Source organism: Genypterus blacodes, unplaced genomic scaffold, assembly GCF_046128005.1.
Source record: "Genypterus blacodes isolate CSIRO-AG114 ecotype Tasmania unplaced genomic scaffold, CSIRO-AGI_Gbla_v1 ptg000003l_1, whole genome shotgun sequence".
NCBI classification, from domain to species: Eukaryota; Metazoa; Chordata; class Actinopteri; order Ophidiiformes; family Ophidiidae; genus Genypterus; species Genypterus blacodes.
Genome location: NW_027466817.1, coordinates 6,789,178 through 6,799,780, shown reverse-complemented (window position 1 = coordinate 6,799,780; position 10,603 = coordinate 6,789,178). Strand labels below are relative to the sequence as shown.

The window sequence follows — 10,603 nt, the reverse complement described above, 5'->3', positions numbered from 1 at the left end:
AACTGAATGTATTTATGTTTTGGCATCAATAAATTTGTGTGATGTGAGATACAGTTACTCCATCAGTCTGCTTTCACCATCAAGACCATTGGGCACATTTGTAACATCCAAATGGAACCACACAGCATGTCACAGGCAGTGAGACTGTAAATGTGAACACCAGCTGACAAACTACAGAATGGACATGTATCAATGTATCAATGTATTTTGCTTTAAAGAAAAACTGCTCATTAACAACACACGCAGTGGAAACTAATTAATCTGAACTTCAGAACTGTTGGCTGATTGTCAAAGCGGTCAACCACCATGTGTAAGATAACAATAAGAAGATGGAGTTTTTAGATTTGTTTGTGAATATGCCAAGTAAACCATCAAGTCAATTTTATTCGTACAGCCAAATATCACGTACAACGTCTCAAAGGGCTTAGACCAACATCAGGAAAATTGCCCACCCAGCCCAAAGCTCTCTAAGTAAAATGAGGAAAAACTCCCGATGTTTGTGAAATGTGAGTGAAATGCCCACCTGAGCCTTTCACCACTCCTCTGGGTCACGAGATGGGTCAGTGCCAGATCTGACACGTGTTGTCTTTGCTGCCTGCAGAAAAGCACAGACAACAGCTGGTTGCACGGGGGAACACACCGACACAGCTGCACGCTTTTCATATACAATGTGCAATTAAGCCCTTGTGACAGCTAGCAAGGATAATAAGAATCACTGCTCACGGCTACGTTTGTCCAACGTGTGTTTGTCAGATGTGCTGCGTGTGAGGCCTGCGCATACCTGTAATAATGGTGTCCCCTTCATAGTTGAAGGCACAGGAGAAGATCTCGTCGGCATGTCCCTCCAGGACTTGCAGGCAGACCCCAGACTGAATGTCCCACAGACGAGCGGTTTTGTCTATGCTGGCAGTGAGCACCCTGCTGCCCTGGGGGCTAAAACAGATCTGCCAAGAGAAGGAGAGTTGGTGTAAATCAGTCATCATCAATGTGTGTGTAGATGGGCGTGTTACATGAGCATGAGTGCTGAATAAGAGATCATGTCAGAAGTGGTAGAAATTACTAGGGGCAAAAATGAGTGAGTTGTGAGTCAGGTGGGGCGCCGATTTCTCCTGCAGCGAGACGAAGAAGCATCGCCTCATTCATTTACCTGAGGCAGTACTTATTCATTTCGCTCCTCTTCCGATCCCGCGCTGCGCCTCCCCTGCAGCAGCTCTGCTCCCCCCAATTTGGGAACCACTGGATTATGTTAAAGTACGTTTAATCATTTCAGAATATCTTTGGGTCCACACACTGAGGAAGTGATGATTAAATGGTGTTGGCTCCAGACATTGGAAGTAAAGTGTGTTTTGATTAAAGCTCTACACTGAGTGACAGGGGCCGACCCCAGACAGGAAATGGAAACTGACGAGAAGAAGCTGACAAAGATCGAACACAGGAGGGAGAAGATCAGAGAGGAATGCTAGACAAGTATGGAGATGGAAAGAAAAGTGAAAAATACAGCAAATAAAAAGACCATCATGCTGAACTTCTTATACAAGCCCCTGGGAGGATACAAATTTTCTCTTAAACAAAAACAGAAACATTTATAGTTTATTATCTTGATGTTCTGATAATTAGCTCCAGAACTCACTTTAGAGATCTCTCCATCATGGCCCTCTAGTTTCATGAGACACTTGTGTGTGGCTGCACCGTACACTCGGGCCGTACCTGACAGAGACGGGGACACACAGGATTGTAAGCGTATGCATCCATGTATTGTACTGTACGTAAAGTTTTCATCTTAAAATCTTGGCCAGATTATTAAAACAAGACAAATTCTGCCTTAACATCATCGGCCTTGGCAGAGGTATAAACTAGAGGTATAAATAGAGTGTGATGTCTACATGTAGTCTCACCATCGGCAGAGGCAGTAGCAATGAGCTGACCGGTTAAATCAAAACACACATCCAGCACCTCCTCTGTGTGCCCAGCTAGAGTGGCCTCACACTTTCCACTGGCGGCCTCCCACAACTGCAAACACACACGCACAAAACCTTGTCACACACATGAATTAGTGCACATACCTGGTGAAGAAATACACTTAGAGCCTCAGAATCTGGTGGCATGTAGCCGTTAGCTGTCTTAAGTGGCTTTATTTGATCCATCTCCCCTGAAGGAATGCAGTGATGTGAATAATTGTGACTTGTGAGCATGACCCGCCTTGGCATAATTAAGGAATTAGGATTGGAGGATTTAATTTTCCTCATTCAAATGATGAAGACCTTAGAGACACAGGAGGTGAGGAGAAGTGGGAGACGGGGGGGAGTGAGTCAGTATGAGTGAGGAGTCATCTATCTCAGTGTCAGTCGGATTACTGGGACAGAAAAAGTTCAAAATTTAAAAGGAATGAAAATATGCAAACTATTGCAGCATGAAAAGGTATGACGAAAAAAAAAGGGTTTGGGGGGAATTTGGGGATTTTGGGGTCCAAATGTTTTCATGTGTACTGAAATACAAAACACTCTTTTTCCAGATGACAGCTCACCTTACATGTTTTGTCCATGGAGCCTGTGACTACGAGAGAGCAGTCCCAATTAAACTGGACACTGGTGATTTCCCCCCAGTGCCCCATCAGAGTATGGGCACGTCTGAGAAAACAGAGGCAGTCAGTCACGTACACACACACACCTCTGCCTTCTTGTAAGGTGTATCTTTGTGTTTTTGCATATTCAGTACAGGCGGTGACACAAATACATACACATAAGCGCTCTTTCTGGTCTCTCACATACACATAGACACACATACAAGCACAGACAGACACACACACGCTGGTGATGTCTCACCTCCCTAAAGCAACATCCCACACAGAAACGGTGTGGTCAAAGGAGCCGGTGACAAGCTGACTGCCCACTGTGTTAAAGCACAGACAGATGACCTCTGCAGTGTGACCCTTTAGAGAATCAAAGAGAGAGCGGTTATCATTATTCCACTTTATCTCTCTCTTTTTTGTTCCTTCCACTTGCAGATCAAACATAGGTGGAGGGATTACACATTAAAACAGAGTTGCCTATATATTATTAGTGTTAACATTTAGCATCAGGTCATGGTGTTGAGAGGTGAGTTAGAAAAGAGGGCTGGACAGCGAATAATGTCTGTTGGAATACAAAAATCTAACTCAATACATCATTGATAGTGCAGTAGAGAAAGATGTGGAATATTGAATGGATTTTAAAAAGTATTAAATGCATGTGTGACAACTCACAGTCAGAGTGGCCGTCTCCTCTCCAGTCTCCATATCCCACAGTTTGGCTGTGGTGTCCATGCTGCCTGTGGCCACCAGTGTGCTCTGGGGGTTGAACGCCAGACAAACCTAAAACACACACACAGATTCGTTTGCCCCACAAATCTATTTGCAATGTAAAAATGTGCTGAAATCCATACATGAAGCAACCACTTTACACAAAAACAATCCAAACAATCTGACAAATTTCAAATAAAACAAAGCACTGCATACTACTTCTGCCGTGTGCCCCCGAAAGGTATGGAAACATTGGCCGGTGTCAGCACTCCACAGTTTGCAGGTCTTGTCAAACGAACCTGTGGCGATCTTGTCCCTGAGTTTTGGGAGAACGTAATAAAGTAAAGAGAGTAGAGATTAAGAGGAAACATTCTTTTGAACAGCTTAATACATAACTGTGTGTCAATAGTTGCTCTGAACAACTTCTTACCCATAAGGGTTGTTGAATGCAACCGCATACACCACATTCCTGTGACCTTCAAGTGTTTGCAGCTCTTTGCCCGATGCTGTGTCCCAAACTCTGCATGTCCTGTCATAACTGCCAGTTATAAACCTGCAGAGGGGGAGGTAGAGGAAGAGGAGATGCTACTTTGTTACAGTCTATGTACACAAAATAAATCTGTGTTCCTGAAATCTAAAGCTGCAGATAAAATTACCTCGACCCCGATTTATCAAAAGCGACATTTGTCAGTGGCAGTATGTGTGCCTGAAGCGTCTGCAAGACATCACAGAGAAAAAAAAAGATTACAAAATGTTACATCTGAGGCAACACAGATGACTCATTATCTGTGTAATACACATATAAGATACATCTGAATTTGATGGACTGGATGTATTTCTCCCTGTTGGCATCCAATGATCAAGACTTTCCTTCAGTCAAAACTACAGACCTCTCCCCTGACCTCATCCAGACTTCCACCCAACCCTGACCTCCTACACACCCAAGGACACTAAATATCTCTATCTTTTCTTGATCTTGACCCCTGATATTACAGTACAGTTATTTTCCTGCTGAATTTGTGCAAGTTGCACTGGTAATGCAAAGACTTGTCCTTACCACTGCTGCTCTCTAGTGTCTCATTGAAGAACACCACTCAACCTCTCAGCATGTCAATGATAAAAATGATAATCACAGAATGTCCTGCCTTGAAAAGATTGAGAAACTAATACACTCTTGATGGTGATGCTGCCAAAACCTTGGTGGTTAACATGTTAAAATAAGGCAGGCAAAATCTACAGTACATTAGTTTTCTGAATGTGCAAAAAGCACATTTCCATGATTGCAAAGTTGAAGAAATTCCAACAGCTTTTTCACCAGTCAATAATTAAAAAAATAAGATTTACAGAGAATATGTGTAACTAGCCCTGCAATAGACTGGCATTCAGTCTTCACTAGGTAGGATACACATTAGTTGTGTCTGACCTTGAAAAGAGAGAACTTGTTGTGGTCCTGTTGGCCCTGCTTCTGCTGCAGGCGAAGGATCAGATGTTTGACCTGCTCGGACCGGGACTCTGTGATCAGAGGCTCCGACTGTCTAATCTCTGCCACCAAAATGTCTGGGTTTGTTCTGTTTGGCGGGGAAAAAACAACATACATAGAAAATCATTTATCGGTGGAATCAAAACCATATGTGAATAAACAAATGTAAAATGTTGACAGCAGATCCCTACTGTTTGATTTCAGCAAAAGCATGCATGCCAGTATAACTTAACCGTATTAATTTCCAAATACACAGATTAAAAGCGCAATCTGTGATCTGAATGTAAATGAAAGGGTTGAAAATAGACACAAATACTCAATTATAATTTTCCTTAAACAATTTAAATGCAAAAGTGAAATAATTGAAAACTAATTTAGCTGGTTAAAGATATTCAATGAGCCTTAAAAGGGTAGATAAAAATGTGTGATTAAACGTTTATCAATATTTGTATCAAAATAATTATAAATCCTAATGAGGCCCAGCCCATTGACTTGTGTTCACATGCATCTCCTTTTATTTTTGTGTGCTGCTTAATCAATCCCCGCTGCATTATCTTTTCACACTAAAATGGTCTTCAGGTCCACTACAATGGACATGCTGTAAAATAAACAATTATTATAATTAGTTTTCAAGTCTAAATTGCAAGATGTTTTGGTTCTTTTTAACCCTAAATAGGTAGGGAATCACAAGAAAGACATTTGAAGACCCTTTTTTTAATCAGTCCCCAGGAGGATATTATACAAACACATTGTGCCTGGAGCAATGACACCCATCGTTCTTGCAAATTGAGTTACTAAGCAGCTCACGCACTCTGGAGACAAATCCAACATGTCGATGGATTTGGTCCTCAGCTGTCCTCCTTTCTCGTATTCCAGGATTATACCTGAGGGCAGACAACAGAGCAAGCAGAACTCCGTCATGTTGTTGTAAAAGTTAGGAGACGTCGCCGGTTTCTCTTACAACCCTTTGAAACATACTATAATTTAAGAAACGATCGCAAAAATGCAATTAAATCGTTCATGTTACCTGGTGGATAATATCTGAGCAGAAACCGCTTGAGTTTCATTTTCCATTCAATTGCGCTCACCAGAGATTAATCAGCGCTAACAAACCGTTGCCATGGCGAAACGCTCACGGGCGGAGAATACGCATGCGCAGTGCTGACTCGAACGCGGGAGGGGCTGTCTAAACAATGGAGAGCTGTAGTTGAAACAAACATTAGAACCTAAACTTCTCTGATGATGTGATAACCGTGATTACGGACTGACGTTTCTTCACCGAATGGCAAAGTTCATGTTTTACTTAACCTTGCCATATTTCTAACAACCAGTAAGTGATCACCAGTGATGCCCCTGAATAGTGTTTCAATTTCACCTTGAATCGATCTAATCACTGGATCGAGCGCATAGTCTGGTCGCTACACAGTCACAAAACACGCACAACAGCAACAGTAAAAATGTAATTCAAGTAAAATGAGAGAAATAACTTAATGGAACAAACGAATACTTTCACATACATATTGAAAAGAAGGCTTAATTGTGGTTGCTGTTTACCAGCCTCATTCCAAAGCAATGAGCTCTAGCCAAACCTGGAGGAAGTGACATTTCTTCCCAAACATGTTTTTTTAGTACATTTTAGAGAATTTCTTCTTAAAACAACAATGAAAATAAGTAATGACACACATGAAGAGGAAACAAACTGAAGTCTCACTTAATCATGCCCTAGCTATCCTGCTACTTCATAACAGGTCAAAGTCTTTTGCTCATAAACTCTTAGACACGTGCACACCATAAATACTATGTGAGTATTTTGAATCCACAGATGAGCATTTCTAGCTTCCAGACGTTTGAGGCTGGGGACGAGTTAGCAAGCCAATATATCACAGTAAGACGAAGAAGCTCCACTGGTGTCCCTTTGAAATAAACCAAATAAGATCTTCAAGTATGAGCTGTTGGGCTAAACTCAAGTCCTCTGGTTGGGTTTATCCAACTGTAGTCCTTTCACTCTATGGGTTCTTTGCCAACTGCAGAGTAGCAGAGCCTTTCCTCACACCGTACCTCATTGGACCGCACAAGAACATCTCTGAAGAAGTGGTAAGGAAGGCAGACACACACACACACACACACACACACACACACACACACACACACACACACGCATATCTCCATATTTATGATGAGGAGGATTATGAATTTGAGACCAACTGCAGATCACTACAATTTCTCTCTCTTGCTTTGCCATTCAAGTGTCCCTTGGGTGCTTGGTAGTTAGGTTTCTCTATTTCCTGTTTGTTTCTACAGGTGACTAACTACCTGTTCCCCATCTGGACGTACTCTTACATGTCCATCCTCTTCCCTGTCTTTCTGCTGACGGACTTCCTGAGGTACAAGCCCCTCATTATCCTACAGGGGCTTTTCCTGGTCACCAACTATGTCCTGCTCTGCTTCGGTCCGGGACTGCCGGCTATGGTCTTCCTTCAGGTCAATTGAAACTGAAAATTACTGATCACGTTTGTAAGGGCTTCATCAAATGCTAAAATCCCTCCCATCCTATCCCATTAACAGGTGAACTATGCCGTGGTGACTTCCACAGAGGTAGCCTACTTTTCTTACATATACAGTATGATTCCAGTTGAGAAGTACCAGCTAGCCACTGGTTACCTGCGCAGTGCTATGCTGGCTGGGTACACATTTGGGGCCAGCCTGGGTCAAGTGCTCGTCTCTCTGGCCGGTAAACCTATAATCAGTTTTCTCTATCTGACTAATACGCAATAAAGATTTACGTATATATATTGCTTGCATTCGGCCCATATATATATACGTGCATTAAAACAACCTGTTGAAATTGAGTGCAAGGAGTAGAGATAAAGACCCTGTCGTTCTAGAAACCCGTGCATTCTATTCCTATTAATAACATTAGTCAAATTTAATGTTACCCTTATCATTGTTGTTGCTGTGCCTCTCTGTGTGTCTCTCGCTCTCCTCTCTCTCTCTCTCTCTCTCTCAACCCAACCAGTCAAGGCAGATGGCCGCCCACCTAGAGCCCCAGTAGGTGGGCAGAATGTTGGGGTTCTTTTAATGCTGTGTTTGTAAAGTGCCCTGACACAACCTTTGTTGTGATTTGGTGCTATATAAATAAAGTTGAACCAAACTCAGTCGAAGGAGAATCATGAAAAAACTGTATTAGACTACCCTCCTCGAAAGAGAAACACCTAATAACTTCAATATAATCGACAGGAATGGACTTATTCTACATCAATGCCATCACTCTGGGGATCATGAGCATAGCGTTTCTTGTCTCTTTCTGGCTGCCTATGCCCCAGAGGGGCATGTTCTTCAAAGGGGAAAATGTTGCCCCGGAGTGCTTGCAGTCCCAGCAGGAGGGAACTGTGTGGTCTGATGCGCTTAAGGAAGCAGTGACAGTGGATACAGAAGATGCTGGCTCAGGGAAAGACGGAACCATGTATGAAGCCAATTCAGGCTGGTGCAGCTTGCAGAATGTGGCCAGTGCTGTCCAATTACTGTGGCAAAGCTTCAGGGAGTCATACTCTTCCAGGTACCGTTTTCTCTCATTATTTTTTTATAATACAAACAAATAACACATATTCATAACACATTTTCCACATTACATCACGTCAGAAGTTCTCAGTCTGCAAATACGTCTTTTTACCATTCTTGGTAAAGTTACTGCCATTTAAGTTTTTTAAGTGTTTGGTGTCTCTTAATAATCTTGTACTGTTCTTGTAGTTTTATGTAATAAATTATTTGTAATAATCATTATCCAGGCATTTAATCTACTGGTCTCTGTGGTGGGCTCTGGCCACAGCTGGCTATGGGCAGGTCTTCAACTACATCCAGCTTATTTGGGACCATATAGAACCATCTGCCACGTCATCAGTCTACAACGGAGGAGTAGAAGCTGTCTGCACTCTTGTTGGTGAGATTGCTTGTAGTTGTGTCTATGTGTGTGGGAGATGGATTAGATTCTCTCATATTTATCCTAAAAATACGCTTGAGCAACTTCAGTCTGACATCAATATCATTGATAGGAAAAAAAGACTATTTGCAATGCATCACCATGGAAACAGCACAATATCTGATTGTTCCTGTTAATACAAAAATAAAAAGAATACAATCATGTTAAAAAACACAGTTTGTTTTCACAAATAGAAGATCAGCAACAAAGGCGGAAGAGAAAACTTATGCATAACTATTTTATATAGAGCCTTGATAACATTTAATCAGTACAGAACAGTAATAAACCCCGTCGTGTGTGATAGCAGACCTAAAAAAACCTGAAGAAAATAACCTTGCTGGTTACACGTGATACGCGATTAAATGAAAGGTGAACATTGATTGTGAAAGAGAATAGCAACACTATGGTTCTGTTTGCTTGCATTCGGCCTAGCAGTAGGAGGAGAAGAGTAATCGCTTCAGTCAAGGAGATGGTTTCTCTGATTATAGGTCAGACCCCGATAGCAGGGTTTTCCAATAGATGGGTGAACATTTTTCACCGTAATGGAGAAGCACCACGTGGCTGTGGCTGCATAGGGTTTTGTTTAAGGTGAAGGGAGGCATCATCTTCTATGCCTAGCCAAGGTCAGGGGAAGATGTGCTGATGTTGGAAGAGACAGGTGATAAGTCACAAGGATGCACAGGCATAGTTGAAATCTTGGAATGGAAACCTGGAACAAGAGACTCATCACTTACTTTCCGTCCTGTCTGATCCAGGTGCTGCGGCGGCTTTATCAGCGGGACACATTAAGGTGACCTGGGCCGTGTGGGGGGAGTTGGCGTTAGGATTCTTCTCAGCTGTGGGGGCAGGCGCTGTATTTCTGATGGGCCTCACCAGCAGCATTTGGCTGTGCTATGCTGGATATATCATATTCAAATCCTCCTACATGCTCCTTATCACCATTACAACGTAAGTTCATGACAATGTCCACAGCTGTACAACACAAGCAGATGCACAGGGCCTACAGGACAGATCCTCTCTGTACATGGAGAGACAGTCATGATACTTATTCAGTTATATAGTTCTGCAACTCATTAGGTTGAATTATTCAGGAGAAATGCAGCGTTGTAAAATGAAATGGAACTTTTTATAATATTTTCTCCTTTTAGATTTCAGATTGCCTCCAACCTCTCCATGGAATGTTATGCTTTAACATTTGGAATCAACACTTTTGCGGCGCTTTCACTGCAGACGCTAATGACGGTCATTGTTGTAGATGAAGCTGCGCTGGGACTGGACATTGTGACACAGGTATGCATGTACACACACACAGTTAGTGTGACAGAGTGGCAGAGTGGTTAGCTGTTGATCACCTTAGTGTCTTATATCATTATCCACAATTAGATTCAACACTGTAATCCTTTTAGTGACCTCACAATGGATCAAGCATACATACATAAACATTTCATTGCAGAAAAATATACATTCAGCTATGAAGACAGGGCGACACCTAGTGGTTATTCTTAGACTTGCATGCTAGTAACATTTAAATATAGTTTGAATATGCTCTCTCTCTCTTTCCCCCTCTCGCTAGTTCATCATCTATGGCAGCTACTATGCCATCATTTCTGTGCTATTCCTGATCCGAGGGACATACACAGCCTGCTTTTATCATTGTAATCCTGAGCAGACGGAGGCAAAGGCAACAGAGTCAAGTGTGGAGGTGATCTCTGCTGCGTATTTCTGACCACAGTGAACAGAACACACTGTCAGTAGACTAAATGCTCAATAATGAGGTGAGCAGTTACATGCTCTTGATGTGTTTGCTCAAAAGGAATAAAATCATTGTTCATATAATACCACTGTTCACTAATGACTACAGACCTGACTA

At 42.2% G+C, this 10,603-nt stretch overlaps 2 protein-coding genes across 2 annotated transcripts; one reads left to right on the top strand and one right to left on the bottom strand.

Moving 5' to 3' along the window:
• Positions 1-492: 492 nt before the first annotated feature.
• daw1 (dynein assembly factor with WDR repeat domains 1) lies at positions 493-5,824 on the bottom strand. Its single transcript, XM_076143502.1, has 13 exons — positions 5,785-5,824; positions 5,569-5,641; positions 4,701-4,845; positions 3,934-3,992; positions 3,708-3,830; positions 3,494-3,593; positions 3,242-3,349; positions 2,823-2,929; positions 2,525-2,627; positions 1,896-2,010; positions 1,631-1,707; positions 782-944; positions 493-595 (listed from the first exon to the last, which is right to left on the bottom strand). Exons 1-13 carry the CDS (start codon positions 5,822-5,824, stop codon positions 561-563), a joined length of 1,248 nt encoding a protein of 415 aa, XP_075999617.1. The 3' UTR covers positions 493-560.
• An 877-nt stretch (positions 5,825-6,701) lies between these two features.
• slc19a3b (solute carrier family 19 member 3b) lies at positions 6,702-10,459 on the top strand. The gene is made up of 8 exons (XM_076142731.1): positions 6,702-6,851; positions 7,059-7,238; positions 7,323-7,488; positions 7,995-8,313; positions 8,543-8,694; positions 9,489-9,681; positions 9,882-10,023; positions 10,307-10,459. Exons 1-8 carry the CDS (start codon positions 6,702-6,704, stop codon positions 10,457-10,459), a joined length of 1,455 nt encoding a protein of 484 aa, XP_075998846.1.
• Positions 10,460-10,603: the final 144 nt, after the last annotated feature.